The sequence below is a fragment of the Pipistrellus kuhlii genome, unplaced genomic scaffold (assembly GCF_014108245.1).
Source record: "Pipistrellus kuhlii isolate mPipKuh1 unplaced genomic scaffold, mPipKuh1.p scaffold_m20_p_15, whole genome shotgun sequence".
Lineage (NCBI taxonomy): Eukaryota > Metazoa > Chordata > Mammalia > Chiroptera > Vespertilionidae > Pipistrellus > Pipistrellus kuhlii.
In genome coordinates, this window is record NW_023425460.1 from 40,922,138 (window position 1) to 40,947,924 (window position 25,787).

At 38.4% G+C, this 25,787-nt stretch overlaps 1 protein-coding gene across 2 annotated transcripts in view; it reads left to right on the top strand.

The window, feature by feature from the left end:
• ATRNL1 (attractin like 1) overlaps nucleotides 1-25,787 on the top strand; it is a 402,177-nt gene that overhangs the window by 15,853 nt on the left and 360,537 nt on the right. For both annotated transcript variants that reach the window (XM_045582133.1, XM_036439164.2), the window contains exons 2-6: nucleotides 1,748-1,831; nucleotides 3,214-3,327; nucleotides 9,533-9,661; nucleotides 10,960-11,168; nucleotides 22,871-23,045. In XM_045582133.1, the coding sequence (XP_045438089.1) occupies nucleotides 1,748-1,831; nucleotides 3,214-3,327; nucleotides 9,533-9,661; nucleotides 10,960-11,168; nucleotides 22,871-23,045 (711 nt within the window). The remainder of the gene's footprint in view (nucleotides 1-1,747; nucleotides 1,832-3,213; nucleotides 3,328-9,532; nucleotides 9,662-10,959; nucleotides 11,169-22,870; nucleotides 23,046-25,787) is intronic.

The following is a 25,787-nucleotide window of genomic DNA, read 5'->3' on the forward strand; positions in this document are numbered from 1 at the left end:
TTAATAACTACTCACTATCTCTTAGGGTTTGGGGGATTTTATTTTATTTTTTTAATATATTTTTATTGATTTCAGAGAGGATGGGAGAGGGAGAGAGAGAAAGAAACATCAATGATGAGGGAGAATCATTGATTGGCTGCCTCCTGGATGCCCCTTACTGGGGACTGAGCCTGCAACCTGGGCATGTGCCTTTGACTGGAATCGAACCCAGGACCCTTCAGTCTGCAGGCCAACACTCTATCCACTGAGCCAAACCAGCTAGGGCAGGTTTGGGGATTTTAAAATGAAGTCATACATTACGCACTTATAGTAGTATCTGACATGTACAATAGAAAATGCTCAATTTATTATTTCATTAGTTTGAGAACATTGCAATTTGTCTGTTGCTCTTCAGAAACTTTTCTAAACATGAACTAGCCTCCTTCTTGCCCAGAGTAACCTGGCTGGGATTATGAAAGATTTACAAATAACATTCATATTGATTGACCCTTTAATCAGCCCTAATTTGGGTAGATAAATCTTTTTCCCCTTAATGTTTTTAAAACTCTATAATATAAGGAAATTTTAATTTTATCTAAGACTAGATAATGATCCTTATATCTGTGTTGTATATATGTGTTGTATGTACGTGTGTATGCATATGTGATAGGTTATAAGCCCCGATATGTGTATGTATGTTGTCTTTATATGCATATATAAATATATAAAGGCTAAATGGGAAGCTATTGTAATTATTTAAAATATGGTCTTGGTAAACTAATTGGGCTGAACTAAGGAGAATAAAATGAAGTAGAATTGGGATCCTGTTTTAAATATTTTTAAATTCTGAAAAATCATATAGACAAGAGAACATGATAATAAAAACAGGTACCGTATTTTCCGGCGTATAAGACGACTTTTGAAACGAAAAAAAGTCAACCGAAAATCAGGGGTCGTCTTATACACCCAGTATATCCTGAAAAACATCTGAATATGCCGCTAAACGAATTTTCCAACTCGATCCCGAAAATTGTCTGGATTTCTTGTTTCTCGGTCAAGTTCATGGCATTGCCATTTGTGAAGAGACCTCCCATTTATCATATCAATGTACGGTATATTACGGTATGTTCGAAAAATGTCATTCATTAAAAATTTAATTAAAAAAAGAACTGGTGTTGCCTCGGAAGTGGGGGGTAGTCTTATACAGCAAATATAGGCCTAAACCTATGTTTTAATTGTAAAATTAGGGGGTCGTCTTATACGCCGGAAAATACGGTAGCCAAAATCAGTAAGCTTGGTGAGGACTACTTTAGCAATTCTGGTGAGTGAAAAACAAATATAGAGCTAACAGTTTAGCTCTGAGGGTAGCATGCACTATATTATTGCTTATTCCAAAGATCTGTATTTTTCAGTGTATTTGATTTTTCCTTCCTTTGCCTCCACCTAATTTTTGTGCACAGGAAATTTAACTTAATCTATTCTGTGTCAACATTCAACCCATCAATATAATGTTCAGTCTTGCAGTACATTTTTTCCAACATATAAAATGAAATGGTTTTAATACATTAAGGTTTAAAGAAAGCCAAAATAAATTTATTTTGAGATCTAGAGAAATATATGGCAATTGGAAAAATTTTCTAAGTTGTAAATAACTTATTTTTTGACAAAAATGCTATATCCTATAACTTAATGTCTTTTAAATTTTCTTATGCTACTCTATGTCTTAAAGTTTCTTTAAGGTAGTTATTTTCATGATTTTGTTTTCTAGGTTAACAGAACCTTCTGGATATTTAACAGATGGTCCAATTAACTATAAGTATAAAACTAAATGTACATGGCTAATTGAAGGCTAGTAAGTATGCAGTTTGGGTATATTTATTTTATTCTAAAACGATAAAGAAGATGTCATATCAATGTTAAAGCAGTAAAGTGTAACAACTTTATAATAGTAGAGGTTATTTAATTGCTTATTATTAAATAAACTACTAGTATTCACGACATTTTTATGGCTTTACAACTTTTAGATATCACATTTAATATAAGTTACAATACCTATCACTTGTGATAATAGTTTAATTTTTACATGTATTTTATTTTTTAAATATGTATTTTATTGATGTCAGAGAAAAAGGTAGAGGAAGAGAGAGATAGAAACATCAATGATGAGAGAATCACTGATTGGCTGCCTCTGGCACGTCCCCCACTGAGAGTTGAGCTTCCAACCCGGGCATGTACCCTCACTGGGAATCAAACCATGACCTCTTGGTTCATAGCTCAACGTTCAACTGTTGAGCCACATCTGTCAGGCTAATTTTTACATAATTTTATTTTTGATGTTTGTTAGTGTGTCATTTTAAAGCAAGTAGGCATTTTTTTGGCTTATTTTAGACATCTTGTTATAGAATTTGAAGATTCCATAGAAAGTAAAAATACTCCATGCCAAATTATACCATTGATTTATATTAATGAGCATGTTCGTTCTGAGGGTGTTAAAAATAGAACGTTTTATAGAAAAGAGTGAATTTTGCTTTCAGAGGTATTTTTCAGTCGTTAGGGCATTAGACTGAATTTATCTATTTAAACATTATGAAGGGATCATAAATGAATCAATATGAATTGTTTGAACAATATTATGATTTTTTAAAGAGTACCTTTGGAAAACTGGCAGTTTTGGGGTATACTTATAGAGTTTTTCAGAACCTGAAAGTTATTAATTACCTGTGCACCTATGGTCTCATTTTGTTTCCTTGTTAATAGTATTTCATATTTCAGTTAAAATTTGAAGACCTTATTAGGGCCTCTGGTTAGGGTTTGTGTAGAAATTACAATAGTTGCTTCTTGAGTGTTGAATTTTAAAATTCAACTTTATTCAAGAACAAGGTGCATAAAACAAAATGCACATATATTAAGTATACCGTTCAATAGGTTTCAGTAATGCATGCAATCTATTCAATCTCCACAGAGACTGAACATTCCCTGTGGACTGAATCTTTAGAAAATGATGATGCATACACATGGCCTGGTAGTGGATTTTGAAGTTATATGTCTTTTTTATAGTTTAAATGTGACTGCTTCTCAGTCTTTCACACTGACTCAAAGATTTAGAGCAAAATTAAGGATTTATAACAAAATTATCTGTACTAGGTGACTTAAGGATTTATAGCAAAATTATCTGTAAATGGACTCTGCTTTGCATATTATACATTCATTCTAAAATATTTTGTTTCCTTTTAGTCCAAATGCAGTGTTAAGATTAAGATTCAATCATTTTGCTACAGAATGTAGCTGGGATCACATGTATGTTTATGATGGAGATTCTATATATGCACCTTTAATAGCTGTACTTAGGTGAGTATTTATGTTTAATTGATGAACTTACGGCTTTAGGAAAGTAACTACATAATTTATTAATTTTAAAGATATACTGATCTGTAGTCCAAAATAAATTTGCAGAGATATTGACCACCAACTTAGGTGTATATACAATAATGTTGGTATTGATATAGTAGAGATAAATGAGTTTTATATCAGAAATGTAGATTTCTGAATGAATGTCCTTATATAGTGTATTCTTTTAAAGTGATTTGATGATGTTTTGAGAACTATTTGAATAAATTAACATGAGTTCTAGCTGACAAATAAATAGATATGGGGATATATATATATATATATACACACACACACACACACAAATATATATATTTTATATATATAAATATGTAGTTGGCTTTTTATTTTGGCAAAATGATACAATTTGCAATTTTTATAAAAAGGTTAAATTATGCTTTATGTAATCCTATCTAGTAAAAAAGTAACATGCAAATTGACCATCACTCCAGCACACAAGATCACTGCCCACATGTGGACACAAGATGGCTGCCACAAGATGGCCAGCTGGGAAGGGCAATTGGGAGGGACCAGGCCTGCATGGGAGGGCAGTTAGGGGTGACCAGGCTGGCAGGGGAGCAGTTAGACATCAATCACGCTGGCAGGGGAGTGGTTAGGAGGTAATCAGGCTGGCAGGCAGAAGCAGTTAGGGACAGGCAAGCGAGTAGTTGGGAGCCAGCAGTACTGGATTGTGAGAGGGATGATCCCGGTAGGATTGGGCCTAAATGAACAATTGAACATCCTCGAGGGATCCCAGATTGGAGAGGGTGCAGGCTGGGCTGAGGGACATCTCTTCCTCCTTCCTCCCCCGCCCCCCCCACACACATGAATTTTATGCACTGGGCCTCTAGTGGTTTAAAAAAGAAGGTGTGTCCATCAGTTCTCAGATTTGGGAATTTTGGTTGCTTCAAAATACTTTATTAGTAGATTAGTAGTCAGGTAATCAAGCTTAATTTTAAAACCACATCATTTTCAATAAATTTTTAAAATCTTTATGTTTGAATGTACAAATTATAAAATGTTTATTACTAGTAGGAAATATTAGGCATAGGAAAAATTATGAACATGTAATGTAGATTTTGTATATAAGTTAATGAATGTGATTGTTGATCAGAGTTACTCATTATTTTTTACTTTTGTTATTTACATAGAATCTTTTATGTGTTCAGTCACTGTTAAAAATTTAAACATAGATAAGTTTATTCCCTATAAAAATTTTCATTTTCTTTTGTTGCCAGTATTCGGTTTATCAGGAATGTGAACTATAATCTTTTTGGAAAAACATGTAAAGACTTGAATTTCCAAGTGACCATTTCAGAGTGACTCCTTGGGAGCTTAGACCCAGCTGTGTGATATCATTATTACTCAAAATACTTGTAGAACTTAATCTCTGAAATGTTTGAAAATTATATGAAAGTAGCCACGGCTAGTCCTTCATCTAAGGGCAGGAGATAGAAAACGGAGGAGTGCCTCCCGAATAATCACACTGTACGATAATTCATTGTGACAATTAGATAAAGTCCTGGGTTCATATATTTTATTTCCCCTCCCCCCCCCCCAGCAATTTAGATGTCATTCTACTGCCATTACTCTATTGTATGACACTGTTGACTGACCATCATTTAGATGTGTGCCTTTTCATTTGTTTTCCCAGTATGTAGTTGTAATGACTTTGCATTAATTAACAGCGGCCCATTAGCACTCTTACCTACCCTTTCTTGACACTGAAGAAAACTTTTGTCAGATAATTAGCAGATGCAATTTAGTATATGACCTTGAAGATGGAACCAGTGACTCCTCATTAGCGAATGTTCCTGTTAGGTGTCCGGAGGGAGAGGAAAACATCCTGCTTATTGAAAAGCACTGTAGTGGGCAGCTTAAATGTCACGTAATCTGCCCTGGCCAGGGTGCCTGGGTTGGCTGTTCATCCAATACACCAAAAGGTGGCTGATTTGATTCCTGTCAGGGCACTTACGTAGTTTCTAGGTTTCAGGTTTGATCCCCAGGGTGGGGAGGGGGCACGTGTGAGAGACAATTGGTCCATGTTTCTCTCTCTTCCTTTCTCTGAAATCAATTTAAAAATTTAAATGTCATGTAATCCTCACAAGGACCTTGTGGAAGAATTACTGTTATCCCCATTCCAGAGTCGAGAAAATTGAGACTCGGAGAAATTAAGTTTTACATATAATAGATAGTAGTGTCAGGATTAGGACTTGATAGTTTAGTGACTTAAAATCTAAATTGTATGTTGCTAAGAATTCAGAATCTAATTGTTCAAATTATTCTAGGTGCATAAGTATATTTCCTATGTGACAGATATTTGATAACTCGCTCAGTTCCAGAGGCTGTGATAAGTCTGGAGGATGTGAGAGATAAGATAAAGAGGGTTGCAGTGACTTAGACACCAGCCACCTGGATTTAGGCCTAACTTCATCGGTTGAGTGCTCCATCAAACTGCCCTTCACTCAGACACCAGCTGCAAGTTCAGGAGCTCCCCCGGTCACTTATACTAAAGTTTAGGGGTGCCCACCCCCTGTAAGTTCAGTAATTCGCTGGAATGACTCAGGAAAGCACTGTACATATCATCATAGTTTTATCATGAAGGATAAACATCACAACCAGCCAATGAGGCGACCCATAGGGAGAGTCTGGGAGGATCACAAACAAACCACCTGTGCCCTCGGGAGGGTCACCCTCCCAGCTCACTCATGTGTCTCCATTCAGCAGGCTCCCTCAGCTACAGGGGTCAGCTTTCACTGGGTTTTCGTTATACAGGCCTGATTGATTGAACCATCGGCCACAAGGCCCAGCTCACTCGCCAGCTCCTGCCCTCTCTCTGGAAGTCAGACTGACTGCTTGTGGCTCAAGCCTGGACCCTTTAAATCACGTGGTTGGTCTTTCTGGAGTGTCCAGCTTCCATCCTGAGTCTTCTCATTACCATAAACCAACAGGGCCTACGGAGAGTAACAGACACGCCTGTCCCTTGGGCAATGCTAAGGATTTGGGGATATAGCACTACACAGCAGTTAGCCACTGGTGGCAGCATGTAAATAGAGCACTCAGCACATTAAATGTTACAATCAGATTTTGAAAAGAGCACCCTATGATTTCAGAAGAAGCTAATTCTTCATGGTGAATTTCATCATGAGTAGAATGATAGGCAAAGAAGGAGGACCAGGTTGGATGTCATTTTGATAGAGAAAAACATGCATAAAGGCATAGACACAGTAAAGTACATTATAGTTTGGGATATTAGATAGTAGTAAGTGGTTTTGAGTCACTTGATTATAGGTAAGGATAGGTAGGAGCCAGATTGCCCACCAACAGTAGTCAGTAACGTCTACTGAATACTCATTATGTGACAGGCGGTGTGCAGGAGTGCTTCATATACATTAACTCACTGAGTCCTCACAATGGCCTGATTCTAGGTATTGTTATTGCTATTTTATAAATAAAGTATCGAGGCACAGAGAGAATCTGTGAGTGACCCAAACTTGCCTCTCTGATAAGTGATGGAGTCAGAATATGAGGTCAGGTTTTGTAATCCCTTAATCACTGCACTATTGCTTGTACTGGTTATCACGCTAAAGACATTGGACTTTGTAGGTAAGACTTTTTAGATTTTTAAAAAAATATATTTTATTGATTTTTTTACAGAGAGGAAGAGAGAGGGATAAAGAGAGAGAATCATCGATCAGCTGCCTCTTGCACCACCCCCACCGGGATGTGCCCGCAGCCAAGGTACATGCCCTTGACGGGAATCGAACCCAGGACATTTCAGTCCGCAGGCCGACGCTTTATCCACTGAGTCAAACTGGTCTCGGCAAGACTTTTTAGATTTTTGAGAATGGATTGGATTGAAGTCTTTAAAAATATTTTTATTATTTCAGAGAGGGAGAGGGAGAGAGAGATAGAAACATCAATGTTGTGAGAGAATCATTGATTGGCTGCCACCTGCATGCCCCGCAACATGAGTCTGCAACCCAGGCATGTGCCTTGACCGGAAATCTAGCCATGACTTCCTGGTTCATAGTTAAACACTCAACAACTGAGCCATGCCAGGTGGGCAGCTTTTTTTAAAAATTGTGTGCTGGACAGTGATGTGCTGGACATCATGTTTGTAAAGTCTTTTGTAGCAATAACCTGAGACCTGAAAGATGCTATAGTCCTAGAGAGGGTGCCTGAGGATGCCGGCAATCCACAGTCAGCTGAATCCCAATTCACATCCCAGCTGCAGGCTGGTCCCCTGAAGGCCCTGTATTTGATTGGTTCACTTTTATTTCTCCTCTTGGGGGACTCTGGTCAAGGAGAGGGCCCTGGCTTCCACTTTTTGTTTTCCTAGCTCTGAATCTCAACCGAGATTCTCAGCTCTTCAGCCCTTACTTCCAACTTGGAAATCAGCAATGCCTACGAGGAGAAATGGCCCCACTGCCTGTGCTCACCCTCTTCTTAGTTCCCCAGTGCATGCAGGCAGGTTTGTTTGTTTTTATGCGATTTGTCATTTTTCTAGCTGACGTCAGTGGCGGGGCTGTCTGGTCCAAACTGCTTAAGCTGTACAAGAGGTAGAAGCCCTCATTTATTTAATGCTTTTAACACACAAACAAACAACCAAGCAAATAAATCTGTGCTTTTTATCGTTTCAGAGAGATTAACTATTTTTATTGTAAAGGCTTGGGAGTATTATTTTTAGCAGTGTGCTCATTTTGATATCTCATGGTGACAATGAAAAAATATATGTGCAACTAAGACTGGTGTTACAGCCTTTGAATTCTATGGACAATCTCCCTTTAAAAATCTTTTGTTCTTTTCAAACATAAGCTAGTAGATGTAATAATTATTATTAAAACATCAAGAGTGGATTACTCTTTGTTTGCTTTTGGGACTGCATTTGCCAAATACATTGTTTGACTATAATATTTTATTTTGTTCTGCCAGCTTTGAGGTAATCAGTTCCTGGGGTGCCCAGTGCTAGCTCAGAGTCCTGTAAAGGGGCTGGCCCCGTGGTGGGGGGTAATTAGTTGGTAGCAGCTTCTTTTCTCTAGATTGTGTGTTTCCACAGACTTAGAGGAGGAGTGGATGTAAGTAAGTGAAGACCTGGGATTTTCTGCAGGAACAAATTGGCTTAAAAAAGAAGTACCAGTTATCAACTTTATTTCTTACTTTTGCACATTTATGTCCCCCACCAGTTTGTTTGTTTTTTTATGTGCAGATGGCCTTAAGTGAGTAACAGTATATTTGCAGTAGTTCTGTATTCATATAATTGGTATGAGCACGCAACATTTTGAAGAAATATAAAAAGCATATATCCCTAGATGACCTAAAATACCTGGACTAGGATATTGGAAGCGGACAACTTTAACAAGGATGTCATTGCAGTCTCTTAGTTCCTGTGTGGTATTCCTTCTAGCTTCACCAGAATTTTTTTTTTATTAGGATTTTTATAAAACGTTATTTGAATTAAACAGGGGACCATACATAGAAGCAAGATCTCAACAGAGGGAAATAAATGCTCCCAAGAGTATGACAGTTGTCAGGTTCTTTTGTGCACTTGAATTTAGGGAGGGCGTGTGAGGAAGATTACAGAAAGTGGGAGAAATCAAGGCAGGGATTGTTATCAAAAACAGCGGTTGCCAGCCTTTCAGCCCTCACGGACCACCAGTGGTCTGGGGACCACCAGTTGGTGGCATTGACCTAAAAAACATCACAAGGAGTAACGTTAAAAAAGACTGGGTAGGGGGGAAACAGGGAGTTATTGTGTCAGGAGTAGAGTTTATGTTTGGGATGATGGAGACGGCTAGTGGAGGTGGTCACACAACATTTTCACCAGAATTTTTCGCCAGGAGGAGAAAGCAAAGCCACAGGTCACTTAGAGTACCAAGGACCACCTTAGAGCGTTAGGACAGGATGGGGAGAGGACAAAGGGAGGATGGACCTTACAGTGCACAGGGCTGGAAGAAATCAGGGTGGGGTGGCCGGAGAGTGGGTGTGAGCGGGCTGGCTGCGGGACAGCCGATGGGGTAAGAGCCGTTTTAGCTTTATCCTCCTAGTCTGCCCATTCTCATAGCGATTCTGAGTGACCCCGAAAAGATATTGTTGAGTGCGTTTTGTGTGATTAACCGTCAGCTGTGTACTAATGCACACAATGTTGAACTTCTGTCTCTTGCAGTGGTTTGATAGTCCCTGAGATCCGGGGAAATGAGAGCGTGCCTGAAGTCGTTACAACGTCTGGCTACGCACTGTTACATTTCTTTAGTGATGCTGCATACAACCTCACCGGCTTCAACATTTTCTATTCGTAAGTAATCTTTCTGAAACTTCATATTGTAAGGGATTTTATGATTTGTCTTCAAAGAGTTTACTGTTTGCTTTTGTAGATATATACGAGGAGCGGCTAGTGTGTGACATTTCAACACCATTAAGTGACATCAGATGTTAATAACACGCCTCAGAATCCTATCTGAGCTCACATCAGGATCAATCCTAAGTCTCGGGACATTGGTAGCACGCTAAGTTTGGTTGGAAATTAATTATGAAATTTAAAGTCGTTGGTAAACGATGGAGTGAACAAATACTAATTAGGGTAATAGGAGCTCCTCTGCCCTCCTGGCCTTCAGGTGGTGGGGGGTCTGTGTTTATAGCCTCTGAATCCAGACCAGACTGGATGCTCCGTGTACTCTATGTTCTGTATTTCTCGTCCCAACAATTCTGACCAGTGGGGATTTCCCCCATTTTACACAGGGAGGAATTGAGGCTTTCAGAGAGAAGGTAGGCACCTACATCACTGTCTTCTCGGAAAGAAAATTATGTTTATTGAGCATCTACTATGTGTGTGACATTATATCCATTTTTAAAAAATCTTGGAGTCTAAGGGTGAAGGGAAGAAGCCAGAGACACTTTCTGATGCCGTTACTGGAACAGCACAGAGGAACTCCGTACATTTTCTCCCCTTTTCTTTACAAGTGTTGAGAATGATATATATATTTTTATAATTGTAGAGAATTTTTTACCAGGAATAAAAAATTCTAAATATCTTGAATCGGCCATTTATTATAGAGTTGATTTGTCTCAGGTATGTGTGCAAGGAAGAAAAAATACTCAATAGACTCTATTAATCAGTGAAAGAGCCTTAAAATAATGTTTGACAAGCATCTCATTTCTGTATAACAGCATATAGATGGTAGCATGCTATTCAAATATTATACAACTAAGTTATATCTTGGTTTCTCATGTAGCTTCAGGTATTCATGAATTTAATTTCCCTTTGCAAATTATATATTCAAAACATCTGCCGACTTAAGTCTTTATGGAGCATTGCTTGTGGAACTACATGTGTCTGCAGATGTTGCTGGTGTAGCCTTTGGGAGTTTGACGTCTCGGTGGCCATGCAAACTCACTGGATGAGCTAAGGCCAGTTGCAAATAAATGTAACTGATTTGCATTAGGGGTCACAGGGTACAGAATAAAAAGTTGACATCAACATTGTGAAAGTGTTCAATATGTAAGAGGACACACAGTTACAAAGCTTACAAAATATCAACCGGACTCCTTTTTCAGTTTTCTTGAATTTGAACGTATATGGATTCCGTTTTACAGAATCAACTCGTGTCCCAACAATTGCTCTGGCCACGGGAAGTGTACAGCGAGCGCCTCCGTTCCCAGCCAGGTGTACTGCGAATGCGATAAGTACTGGAAGGGCGAGGCCTGCGACATCCCCTACTGTAAGGCCAACTGCGGCAGCCCCGACCACGGGTACTGTGACCTCACAGGGGAAAAGCTGTGTGTCTGCAATGACAGCTGGCAAGGTAAGCCTGTGCTGTGTCATGGGTTTGGAAACGGATTCCTGTGTCTAAGAGACTAGTGCGAATCTACACTCGTCTGTTTTGCTATAGTGTGCAACACCCCAATCTTATTTCTTTGTTTTGCTTTTTGAATGTTCAATTAACAATCAACTCAGTTGGCTTTTTCAAAACAGTATTGGTATAGATGTTGTCTATATGTTGTTTTGAGAACCAAGGGACGTTATATATATGAAGCGCTTTTTAAATTGTAGGCGTGTGACTATTAGGATATTCTGTCATTTTTTGTTGACTGAATTTAACGTGTGCTGCATTCAAATTTGATTTGTGATGTCCTAGCATTCAATGCCTATATTAAACTTATTTCTTAGGAAATACTGCCCTCCTGTGGCTATTTTAAAAACTCAGCATATTTAAAAAGTAGATGGTAAGTGTAAAAAGAGACATGTAATAAACAGTAAAGAATTTAAATAAAATAAAACAAAAATAAAGAGTATTTCAGCTGCTTATTGCAAAAGATTCCTAAGGAAACATTTCTAAATAATTTTTATAAGTGTCTATCATCAAAGATTACTTTTGGGCTCTATAAATTTTGTCATTATGGAATTAAGTGAAGAGATAGGCCTGTTATCCATATTCTTATCAATCTGTGGCTTACAGTGTGATTTTTTTTTTTCATATTGAGAAGTTGCTTTGTGCGAACGTACTAATCCTGTTGATAGAGGGAACTTTGACTCAGGAAATACATATTAGGAAGTGACATGCTCACCTGTTGTTATAATTTGGTCGTAGTGATAAGCAGTAGTTGCTATCAGACCTATCTAAGGAATAACCAGAGGCAATGTGGTCCCCAAAATTGTATTCATCATAATACATTGAAATACATTTTAAAAACTCGTTACTGGGTATGCCGAGTACTTGCAAGGAATTATTAGGCTCTGTATAAATTACGCCCATCTTAAACCCATGTTATCTCATTAAAAACTATCAGCTACTCCAACCACACAAAATGCCAGTGATTACTTAGTGAATTGAATTTGATTGCCTAGTATGATTATGGCGGATACAAATTTCTTAATGTTCTTTAATTATAGGGCCGGGTCTTTTATTAAGTGGCTATTTTAATAATTTGTGACCTTTCTTCTCCTAAAAAGTGCCTGGAGGGTATCTTTTCCTTTTCATTTCAGTCTTGAAACTACAATAACGTTATTTTCTACGGAAAAAATGGCGTATCAAGAATATATTTAAGTTAAGATTTGAGAAGTACAGGTATAGCTTGCACACGCGGTGCTTTACAAACTGCCTCAGTCTTCATTTTACTTCAGCAGTCTGGGGACACAAGGGGACACTTACTTAGTACTGTTCTCTGTGGACATGTCTGTCCTTTTTGTTCTTTAGTTTTATTAATCCTTCTTTGAAATACTTTTTTTTGTTTTGTTTTGTCCTGTAGATCTGGTTCAGAATATTATTTTTTGTTTTCCTGGCTTTGGTATATTGGCCTTTCTCATTTTATATTCTCCTCAGTAATGCCTCCAGTCATAAACATTTCCGATTCTTGATTGTCTATAAGCAAATGGAAGTGGGGATGCAAAAACAGAGTGATAATAGGGATAGTTTTATAGAGAGACACGTGTTGTTTATAATTGTCAAGTATTGTAGAAATCAAACACCATCTGTACTGTTATGATCCTTACCGACGACAGACTTGGCCTCTGAGCTGAGGGGGGTGTTGGGGGTGGGGGGAGGGTTGATGAAAGGGAGATTGTGCTTCTTTCCAGCAGGCCGAGTGCAGACCGGTCCTCTGAGCTGCAGACCCGGCCCCTGCGTCTGTGTTTAAGGAAGTTGGGATTATGACCAGAGTCATTAGTGGGAAAAGGAGGTTTTTGTTTCAGAGATGGAAAATGTGGAGCAATCACCGAGGGAAAAAAGGGGATTTGTCTCCAGGACATCTGGGGAGTGACCACAGAACCAGAGATATTAGAAAATGAGGGCTAGGGAGGCAAGCTGCTGAGATGCAGGGTCTGGCAGTTTTCTGTAATGTGCTACTTAAAACCGGATTCTTTGGGTTAAAAAAAATAACTGATTGTTGCTACTGCCATTATATGTTAACCTTTTATGTTGGTTCATTTTAGTGGTTCTGTTTGGTTTTGTGCTAATGTACAAAACAAAGTGTTGTGTCCTGGAAATTGAGATTTGTTTTTGTTTTTGAGAACACAGAGGAAAAGCCTCGCTTGCTGTCGAGTCTTGAGTTCCCTTCCTAACATTTCTGTATGCCTGTCCTACTGGTCTTCAGTCTCGTTTTCTCAGATTGGTTTTACTCAGAACCCCTCCTAAGACTGCTGCTCAGCCAACACTCCACTTCCCCCTGAACTTTCTCATCTAACTCTTTCTTCCTTAACTATCTGATGTCACTTTTTAAAATTTTTAAAAAAATATATTTTATTGATTTTCTTTAGAGAGGAAGGAAGAGGGATAGAGAGCTAGAAATATCGATGAGAGAGAAACATCAACCAGCTGCCTCCTGCACACCCCCCGCCGGGGATTTGCCCACAACCAAGGTACATGCCTTTGACCGGAATCGAACCTGGGTCTCTTCAGTCCGCAGACCGACGCTCCATCCACTGAGCCAAACCGGTTTTGGCTCTGCTGTCACCCTTTTACCATGTGAAGCATTTCCCCAGATCACACAGAAGTCTATAGTAAGGATGGAAGCACCATTAGAGTCAATTGTCCCCCTTTGCCTGTAGAAAGCACTTACAAAACCCTAAGACGAAAGTACCAGAGAAAAGCACACATGTTCTTATCTGATGTTTACTTTTGTCACACACGTAGACCTGGCCATGATCTATGCATATTAAAGAGATTACTTAAAGGACAGGGACCTGTGCGGACCCATCTGCTTCTGTGACATTTTTCACATAATAAAGATTGTAAACATCTCAATAAGTCAGAGGAGGGAGAAAGGCAACTTTGCGAAGCCTTTATGTTCATATGCGCAGAATACACACAAAGCAGACTCCCGGGTATGGAGTCCCCCTGCACTTCCCAGTCTCCTCCACATCACTGTGGCTGCGGGTTTCTCTCTTTTGCAGGCCTAAAAGGATCTGAATCACGTTTTGACTAAAAACAGCAGAAACACTTCTGTCTTATTTGAGCAGAAATGTGACTAGCTCCCAGCATTCATCCTTCCTTTCTTTCTTACAATAGCCCTCAGCCAGTGTGTTTGGCTCAGCACATGGCCTCCCAGCTACAAGCCACATTTCCCAGCCTCCCTTGCAGCCAGTGTGGCTGTTGTACACAGTGTAGGTGTGTAGGACTTGCGTGGAAGTGCTGTGTGGGAATTTCAGACCATGGGGACCTTCCCGCTGGCCGGGAAATGGCAGTAACTAACTAGCAGCCCTTGTTCACTTGCCTCTAGAATGTGTCATGAGAGAGAAATAAGCTTTTAGCTTAGATAAGCAACTTATTTAAAAAAAAATATTTTTATTGATTTCAGGGAGGACAGGAGAGGGAGAGAGATAGAAACATCAATGATGAGAATCACTGATCAGCTGCCTCCTGCACGTCCCCTACTGGGGATCAAGCCTGTAACCCGGGCCTGTGCCCTGACTGGGGATTAAGCTGTGACATTCTGCTTCATAGGTTGATGCTCAACCACTGAGCCATACTGGCCGGGCTAAGCAACTTATTTTCGATTTCTGAATCTGCACCCTCACTCATTCACAGGATATCGAGTGGCTCACCAGGAGGATGGAAGGCTAGAGGGGCAGGCACGGGGAGAAACAGTTCTAAGGTGTCACGTGGGAAGATTGGAAATCCTGCCTGTTGCATCTGCTGGGCTAAACCTAGGTTGTCTACCTGTGCCGTGACTGCCTCGAGAAACAGAAATAGAGAAACTAACTTTTCTGATCTGTGTAGTGGGCAGGGATCCTGTTTCTGAAACCAAATTCACACAATGAGAGGTTTTCCCAGACAAATAATTGGAATCTTCTGGACAAATACATTTTCATAAAATGTTTAAAGTATAGATCATCATCATAATTGACAAGGAATGGACTCAGTGGTTCTCTCTCATCTACTCGGAAAAACTTAGCAACGTGAAATCTATGGTGAGATTAGACAGGCTGAAAAAGCACAAACTAGCAGTCTTCCAGGGTGATTTTTCTTATCCATTACAACAAAACTTTCCCCAATTCTATACAGGCACAAAACAGGTCACATCTTCTCTCTACAAGAGAGTCACTAACCATTGGAAGATGCCCCATTCCTTTCCTGTTCATATGTCCTGCTCACTGCTATCGTTCAGTCCTTTTTACTGTTTGTAGAATGCTCTTTATGTTTCCACTACTCCTTTTCAACCAGGCAGCTGCGACACAGTTTTCGTATGAGGACTGGTGTTTTCAGCCATTAAATTATGTCACGTGATTTGATAGTTTTGTGTGGTACGTCTGATTCTTCATCCAAAGTCACGCTTTATTTGGACTTATTTCAGTTTCCTGCATGTTCTCCATCCCTCACTATTTCAATGCCATTCTCATTTCTGAACTTCCTCCTGGAATAGCCTCACCCCATTAACATTCTAAGACCAGGTTGGGTCCCCCTGCTACATGCTTTCATGGGCCCCGAATTAATTTATAGCATCTGTCACGTTTAGGTTTGTGCGATCCTTTGATTATCTTTCTTCCTGGCACATGAACTCCATGAGTTAAGAATGATTATGTTTTGATCACCTTTGTGTCCTCAGCACTTTCTGTAGTCCCTGACATATAATCAATTTTTTCCTTTTTTGATTGAATGAATGAATTAGAGATGTGTTAGATTGCTAGTGCCGTTCAAGATAGATGTTTTAGAGGACTAGTACTCCAATAAATTATGGCATTTGCTTGACCCAGAAAACATAATTTTAAATATCGAGAGAAATTATAGGATTTGAGCATCTGGTTCTTGGGTCTTTGTCTTGTTTGTTGTAATCCTTTGGTTTTAAATTTTAACACTTGCCATTGGGTGGCAGTATTGGCCACCAGACCACACTTCAGCTCCATGGCATTATTCAAGTTGTAAAAACGTGGTAATTTTGTTTGTTTTAGGAAAAAAGAAACTCAAACTCATGAATATTTTTAATCCTAAAGAAATCTTTTCTGGGTAACATATTAGGACATAGTTAGTTACTTTTGGATAATATCTGAGCCCCAACCCAATTTACATCTAGATTCCTTTCTTTGAGAAGTTTACCTAATTCCCAAATACTTACAGCCACTGGTTTTGTTGCTTCCGACTTAGATAAGCAAGATAAGCAAATCCTGCTCTCAATCCTAGCTAACTTTGTCATTTTCAGCTAGTCAGAAGCAAAGTCTGCCGAACTTTGTTTTAAGCCTTCCACAGTTGATAAATAAGTTGAACTTTGCTGATAGACGGACAGCTTCTTTTCATCCTATAATAATACTAGGGGCCCCAGTGCATGAAATTCACGCACTCCGGGGAGGGTGAGGGTGGGGGGAGGCTTGCGCCCTCTCAAAGTCCGGGAGCCTCAGGGAGTGGGCCTAAGCTGTCAGTCAGACATCTTTAGCCCTGCCGCAGAGGCGGGAGAGGCTCCTGTCACCACCGCTGCACTCACCAGCCTGTGAGCCCGGCTTCTGGCTGAGTGACGCTTCCCCTGTGGGAGCACACTGACCACCAGGGGGCAGCTCGTGCATTGAGCATCTGCCCCCTGGTGGCCAGTGCGTGTCATAGTGACCTGTTGTTCTTCCGTTCAGTCGATTTGCATATTAGCCTTTTATTATATAGGGTAATTGGCCTAAACTATTATATAAGAACCAAGTACTCTTGGGACATACCAAATCTACAATAATACTTACCACTCACACAGTTCATTGTTCTTTAAAATTAAAATGTTGTCAAAGCAGATGTGGACATTTAAAACACACTAACATTGATTCCTGGCCTTTGGAGATTGGCTTTATGGCCTGAAGAATGTTTAGAATGGAGCCTGCAACAAAACAAAATTTCTCTAATGATGTTAGATGATAGGACTCTTGCATTGATCCTATTTTGCCTGTTATTGGAGCACTTCAGATTCAGTACAAATATTAAATCATAAGACTATTTCTGCAGTGTTACAGGCAAGTTACATATTACTTCTCTTAAAATCTCCTTTCTCAGCATATTTCTCCCCCTGTTAGTGATCCAATTTCTGTTTAGGAAATTGCCTTTCACTTGTTGAGACTAGTCTTGATGGGATGAGATATCCAGATACCTGTCTATTCTAAGCTCGATTTTTCAGCTTCTTTTTAAAATTCTCTGAATTTCTTTATATGTTTTTCAATAAAGTCCCGTATTTCCTAGCCAAAATTAGTTTCTTTGGCTTAAAACCAAGAAATCTAACTGATATCCTAATCCCAGGGACATAGTTAGAGGGTGTGTGTGTATATATATATATATTCTCTTCTGTTGTTAGAGTTATTTAAAGTGACAGAAGTGTACCTAAAGTGTAGTTATTTACAGAAATATGGCTTAACAATGTGCATTTGATATAGTTCAAAGTTAGCGGTATTAATGTATATATAACTGAGAACTGCAAAAAGAAGATAAATAAAATTAGGCCTTTTACATACATGCCTTAATAGAAAAGAAATATATATTTTTCCATGATGGCATAGATTAAATATGAATTTGAAGGTCTGAGCCAAAACTGTCGAAAAGAAGTCTAAAATTCTGGAGTAAGATTTTTCTCCCAGAACATCCTTGTTTTGACTGGATCACGTTTTGGTTTCTTGCCCTGCTTTCAATGATGTAAGGAAACTCCACTCAGACTCTTTTTTGCTTTCAGAAATCAAAGCCTGCTATTAAAATATTAATCAGTAAATATTTATCTCATTGTTGGAGGAGATAAAATTTTACTGCTGGGTTTTCCATTCTGCATCTTTGTTCTTAGTTACAGTTTTTCTAGTAATATTAGACATCAGTATACTCATCTGTTCATAAATGTGGTGCACCTTAGGGAAAATCACTATTTCACTCATTTGAAGTCATTACATTTTTATTCTTCTTTATGGAAACAAAATTATTTTCTAAGTTTAATTTGTGTAAAATAAATACAATTTTTGTACTGATTTTCATTTCCCTTATAAAATCAATGATAGGATTCCTTTAGAGAAACTTTTTCTATTGTAAAACAATTAGAGTCTGTAATTATAAGTTGGGAGAGGAAGAAAGAATGTAATTCATTAGTTCTGGGATTGCTTTGGAAAACCTTTCAAACTTTGTAGTACTTTCTTTATTCTAGGTTTTATCTTTGGCAATTATTTGCCAATTGGATTTACTTGTAATTATAAGATTGATTTTTTTTTTTTTTTTTTTTTTGCTTGAAAGTTCACTTTTTTGGGGGGACATGTATATTTACAATATCTGTTAAGACTAGTCTTTATTAACCTATTTTGCCTGTAGACTTAATTATACTTAGTTTAATTGTGTATAAAATGAAAGGATTTACTTAATAATAACAATTAAGTTACTATTATGAAGCTTTTGTTATAGTATTAGATATTAAGTAGAATCTCATTTTATCATCACAGAATCCTGTGTTCTTCTAGGAGTGATCTCCATGATTACACTTAAGCTTGGAGAAGTTCACTCCTCCAGAGTTTCACAGCTAATAAGTAGGAAATCTAGGTTTGCTTCCTGCTCATGCTCCTAATCTTTTATAGCTCTAAGGTTATATCCATTCATTCATTCATTCATTCATTCGCATACACTGAGGCCTGTCATGTAAGGTTGAAGGCTATATGAAGGCTTTTTAATTTTAAGTCTGATGGGAAATTATGGAAAGATTTCGAACAGGGAAATGATAGGAGTGCATTAGTAATTCTGGTTATTCCGGTTGCCTTGTGGAGCAAGAATGGAATAAAGAGACCTGTGTGGAGACTGTTGTAATAGTCCAGGTCAGAGTGGCCGGTGGCTTGGGGTGGGGTTAGTTGTAAAGGAAAAAATCAATGGCTGGTGTCTAGTAGGGGCAATAGATTGCAAAGATATTTAAAATGTGAGGTAGGGATACTCAGACAGTCAGAATGGGTGCTGACCTTGGGCCTGGAGCAGGGGCCTGGGTGAGCCGTGCTGGCTAATAGTTGTCCATTGTGGGGAGGTCTGTGGTCTGTCATCTCCAGAGAGACAGGGCAGCAGGGAAGGGAAGGCAGCACCCACTCACTGCAGCATTTCCGTGTTTGAACAGTCAGAAAGGTTGTATCCCTGCATACCTCAGGCCAGGATTTATTGCTGGATTGGGTTTGGGTGTGGGAGGAAGAGAGAACCTAAGAATAGAATCACAGTCTTTGCCCTGAGCAACTGGGCGAAGGAAGTGCCATTTACCGAGATGATAAACACCATTGAAGGAGCAGATTTGGGAGAGAAACGCCAAGATTTTAGTTTTGGGCGTGTTAAGTTTGAGATGATCATTAGACACCCAAGTGGAAATGTCATGAAAGTAGTTTGACTTCACGTCTGGAATTTAAGAGAGAGTGTGGGTCTGGAGATACAAAGTTCAGAGTGATCCGTGCATAATTCTGCATTCTTTCCCCACGAGATCTGTCTCTGCAGTCTGTCACTAATGCCTGAAGTTACAGCATTACAAATTCATTTATGCTGTTTGGATTATTAAGCTACACATGACCCGTGGAAAAGGTGGCATATTAAATCTTTATGAAAACCTACTGTGACGTGAATCATTTTGTGACATTCTTTTCGAGACAGCCCAGGCCTGCCTACCACGGGGAGATTCCCGGGCTGATGGGTGGCAGTGGTGCAGGGGCCATGCAGAGAGGTTGTCTCAGTAGGCTTCCCAGGACATGCTAATAAAAAGGGAATCCTGAGTCCGGCCTGTGTTGCTCAGTGGTTGAGCATCTACCTATGAACCTGGATGTCACAGTTGGATTCCCCATCAGGGCATATTGCCCAGCTTGCAGGCTGGATCTCCAGTAGGGGGCAGGCAGGAGGCAGCCAGTCAATGATTCTCTGTCATCATTGATATTTCTCTTTCTCTCTCTCTCTCTCTCTCTCTCTCTCTCTCTCTCTCTCTCTCTCTCTCTCTCTCTCTCTCTCTCTCTCTCCCCTTCTAGCTTCTTCTCTGAATAAATGAAAATACATGTTTTTTAAGAAAGGAAGTCTCAGATAGCTTTAAATGTAGATTTCAATGTTCGATTTTTAATGAATGGCGGAAGGCTTTGTGCTTAGAAAGTGTTCTTTATATTCATTTGTGTTTTAAATTAATATTCAGCTTGTAAATTTACATTTCAAATCATTTGTCATCGAATGCAGAAAGCTGCAAATTAAGACATTCAATCTTCCTTTAAACTTTTAAGTTCTGTTCATAAAACTTCCGTTCTATTTATAAGCTTATGAGAGTAAAAGACAATCTGTAGAGTTTGGCTGTAGACTATTTCTTCTAATAATCTCTGGAAGTTACATAAGTGTGGTAGCAACAAAGATAGAAGAAGAATATTGACTGCTGTTTTCTTTTGTGTAGAAAAATGAGTCATTTTAGATTACAGAGTAAGTTTTTAAAAATTTCTATACTGTTTTCTGTATTAAATCATATTTAGTTTAGTTTACATAAATTAGTTATTACATGTTAATTTCTAATAACTTAGACAACTTACCATTGGGAGGTTATAGTTCTGAAATTGGTTTCACTGGGCCAAAGTCAGGGTGTTGTCAGGGCCACCCTGACACCCTCCATCTCCTCCTCTCCCCCCCCTCGTTCTTGGAAAGAACCTGCACCCTGGACACCCACAGCTGCTAGAGCTGCAGTCTCCCAGCCTCCTTTCCACTTCCTTCCTCCCTCTTCAAAATGAGCCGCACAGAGTCCTGCATCAGCGTCCATAGCTTTTTCTTCTTCTGTGGTCACATCTCCCTCTCTTTGTAGGACACCTGTGTTTATGTAGATAATCCGGCAGAAACTGTCAAGCTCAGGATCCTTAATCACATCTGCAAAGCCCCTTTGCCAGATAAGGTAGCACCCCTAGGTTCCAGAGATTAGGACCTGGCTATCTTTGGGGGCCAGCACTTAGCTCCCCACAGCCTTGCTCTGAAATATTTTGCTGTAGTGAAGATTTCATAAAGATTACTGATTTCAATACATCCCTAACTCTCTTGAGAATTTTACATGCCGGTAATCCCTGTCACACTCTGTCAAGAAATATCCTGGTGTGGTATTTGACTGCATCTGACTATGCTTTCAGGTGGTAACAGTTTTTTAACTTTCTATTTAGAAAGGATTTCAAATATATAGAAAAATTTAAAGAATAACAATAACAAAGAATATTCAAATGTCCTTTAACCAGTTCACCTGCTATTAATATTTTACCCTATTTGCTTACTATTCCTGACTTACATGATTTAAAATAAACCATATTTCCTTTTTAAGAAAATAAAATACAACAGTGTGGTGCCTGCAAGGGGTAGTTGGGGGAGGGAGGTGGAGGAGGGTGTAGTGGGTATAAATGGTGATGGATGGAGACTTGACTAGGTGTGGTGAACACACAATACAGTGTTCAGATGATACATTCTAGAATTGTACATTGAAACCTATATAATTTTGTTAACCAGTGTCACCTCAATAAATCCAATGAAGAGGAAAATAAGAAAACAAAACTTATACCAGTACATTATATTAGTTATATATATTGTTCATCTGCTCTCATTTCTCTTCAGTGAAAGTAGTGGTTGGCAAATGCTTCTGTAAAGGGCCATATAGTAAATATTTTTTGGCTGCGTGGACTGTATGATCTCCATTGCAACTACTTAACCCTGCTGGTGTAGTGCAAAAGCAGCCATAGGCAGTTCTCCAATGAATGAGCATACTGGGTTCTAATTAAATTTTATCTAGAATGACAGGGTTTGCCTGGATTTTGCTCATGGTCTATTATTTGCCACCCCAAGTTAAATGAGTTCTAAGTGATTCAGAATTATATAATAGTTAAAATGGTGGTTTTTTTTGTTTTGTTTTTTTAATAAGTGTGTTCCTTTAATTTTTTCTATTGCCATAGAATGGGTCAGAGACTTCATTCAAAAATAACAAAATTTTAAATACCTGAATTAAAGGATTGTGCCATTATCAAAGAGATCTAGGGTGTACTTAGTTACAGTATTTAAGTTATCCTGGCCTAATTAAAATAAATTTGTTATACATAATATTTTTCCTGTTTGAGGATAATAAGCCCTTCCTACTGATAACAATTTTGGTTAATCTTAATGCTAAGAAAAAAATGTAATTTTTATTTTTATATTAGTTTAGTAGTTTATACTTTGTAAATGCTTTCATCTCCACTGTCTTTAAAAAAAACTAAATATTTATAATCACCCTTAGGGGATAGATTGTTATTTCTGTTTTATCCATGAAGATTTGATGATGGGAGAGGAAGCAGCCTTGCTCAGTTACTTGTGTAGTAAGTGATAGAACAAGGATTATTTCAGTGATTCTTTCAGATTTTGTGATATTTATTTGAACGTATGTAAGTCTGATTGAGTATGATTTAGCTCCCCATAGGCATTACATTTCATGTTAGAATTTCCCCCATAAGTTATAGTTTAGATGATTTATTGTGTACATTTGTTAATATGATGAACATTGAATTAACTAATTCTCTTCATCTGTATATCCTGGTTTTATAATCTAAGTTCTTTGTTTAACGCATTGTGTCGTTTGATTTTTTAAATAGGTCCTGATTGTTCTTTGAATGTTCCTTCCACCGAGTCCTACTGGGTTCTGCCCAATGTCAAACCCTTCAGTCCTTCCGTAGGCCGGGCTTCCCATAAAGCAGTCTTACATGGGAAGTTCATGTGGGTGATTGGTGGATACAGTTTTAACTACAGTTCTTACCAAATGGTCCTGAAGTAAGTATGTTTTCCAGATTTTCACAATCTATTATTTAAGCTGATTTATTATTATTTTTTTTGGTAAGAGGACTATCCTAAATGCCTATTTTATTGCTGTCAAAATTTATGAATATTTTTGTATCTATCTGTTACATGGAATTTGATTTCAGAATTTCTGAATTCAATATATCCATCATTAAATATTTGTCATTATACATATAGGTTTGTATAGATATTTCATTACCTCTCTACAGTGCTTTTAATAAATTCTGAGTAAGAAAATATTAATTAAAGAAAGGGGAGGCCGGGCCTGTATCAGACATTATGAATCCTGCCACATAATATTGCTTTCAGAATGAAGTGTAATTGCTTATATCAAAATACTTTCATTTTGACCTGTAAATTAATTTCCCTGAACTTTGTAACTTTGAAATGATTTTACAAGCTTTTGTTGGGAGAGAGTGCCAGTATTGTAAAACAGACCCTTCACTTGCTGATGTCTCCATGGAGATTATCCTTTGCGTGATTGGATGATGCTGAGGCCACATGGATGGCAGCTTACCTGATTTCTTTTCAGCTGGTGATTGTACTTTATGAAATTCAATACCAGAACAAAAGAGCAAAAAGAATAATAATTTGATTATCAATGTTGTTTTCGGGAGTGATACTCATAATATGTAACAACTGGTGCAACTTGGCATCAACCAATGAGAACTGACCCTGGACAATATATCATAATGGTCTGTATCCAATAGATTACCGGATGGAGCAGAGAAATATACCAGACACCCAGTAAAACTTGAATTTCAGATAAACAATGAATACTTTTTCAGTATAAGTAGACCCTTGCAATATTCTTTTTTGACTTTGTCCCAATAGTGTATGAGGTCTACCTATACTAAAAAATTATTTCTTGTTTATATAAAATTCAGATTTAATTGGGCATCCTGAATTGTATTTGGTAGCACTACCCACTAACAATATTAGTCCTATTAATATTGGGTATTTTAAAACTCTACTGCTCATAAGAGGAGATTGCTTTAAAACTAAGATTGAATATGACTCGAATTAAAGTATAAAATCAGGGGTCCTCAAACTTTTTAAAGTGGGGGCCAGATCACGGTCCCTCAGAGAGCTGGAGGGCCGGACTATATGAACTACTAATTCCTACTGTAACACCTCGGCTGCGCTCACTGCCCAAAAAACCTGGCGGGCCGGATCAGACTCCTCTGCGGGCCGCATGTGGCTCGCGGGCCGTAGTTTGAAGACACCTGAAAATAAATAGTTTCTGTAGGGAGAGAGAAAGTTTTAGGTACATATTTCAGTAGACAATTAGAATTCTATCACACAGTATAAAATGGGTAAAATATGGTAGAAAGAATTGAAAGAGAGCTGGTGGGATTAAAATGAATTGCTAAGATAGGAAAAGACCTGAAGAAATGAGTTTTAAATGTGGAAACTAAAAAGAAATTAACTATGATTAATGAAAATGAAAAGCCTGTGAAAATAAAGTAAAATGGTTTTTGCATTTTTAATGAGCTGTAAGAAAGAACAAAGAAGAATACAAAAGACCAATGTGTCCACGGAGCCCAAGATATTTACTGTCTGGCCCTTTGCGGTAACGTGGTGGAAAGCAGTGTGTTGGGTGCAGATGGTGGTAGATGTAGCTGAGGGAGTCTGTGAAAGTCATGTTCTGATTGATTCTACCGTGTTTCCCCGAAAATAAGACATCCTCCAAAAATAAGACCTACTTACAGGTTTCCTTCTGAGTGAAATATAAGGCATCCCCCCGAAAATAAGGCCCCCCCAGGCTAAACATGAGAGATTTGGTCCACTGATTCTGAAAGAAATGGAGTCACAAAAAATTCACCAGGAAATTCAGGAATTGGATTGTTATGATGATGTTCCAGAAGATGTTGACATGATTGTCATTGAATAAATGAGTCAATTCTTGATACTGTAGGATTCACAGTTTGTCTGGTTTGTGTTGACAACTACCGTACTACCATACCGTATACAGGTAATAAATTTCCTTTAGTTTCATTTAACAATTAATGTATACCGTATTCTTTTTCATGGAAAAATAAGACAGCCCCTGAAAATAAGACGTAGTGCATCTTTGGGAGCAAAAATCAATATAAGACACTGTCTTATTTTCGGGGAAACAGGGTATCCCCTCATTGGTTTCATTCACATGCATCTTCCAATGCCAGCGTGGGAAAGAAGTTAACCATAATGCTGAAAACAGTTGTTGGTAACCTTCCCTTTTTAAAAGTGTGTGAAGAGCTTGTTTGCTTTCCTTGATAAGTTGGAGAGAGAAAGAGAAAAGATAATTGATAATGAGCTTCTTAAACAAGGTCCTAGTCATTCTTGGGTGGTGCTGCCCTCTGTGTGTTTTGGCAGGTTGAAGAGATGTGAGGGTAGAGTATGATGGTGACCACTGAATCAGATTGCAAATTAGATAAGCATTTGAGAGTCACAGCTTGGAACTTCTATTTTCATATGTTTATTTTTAGAGCAGAAGAATAAAGATTAATTTTCATTGTTATCTAGTAACCCAGTAGTACCTTCTTTTTACTGAAGCCTCTATCTTACTAGATTCATGTCACACAATCTCAAATGATCAGTAAACAAGATACGTTTGTGTGTAGGCAATAGGCGTCATTGGTTAACTTACATAATGCTGTAAAAGAATAAAATTGTATACATAAAGCAAATTGCTGTTTTAAAAATGCAGAGAATTTTCATACATTTTCAAAG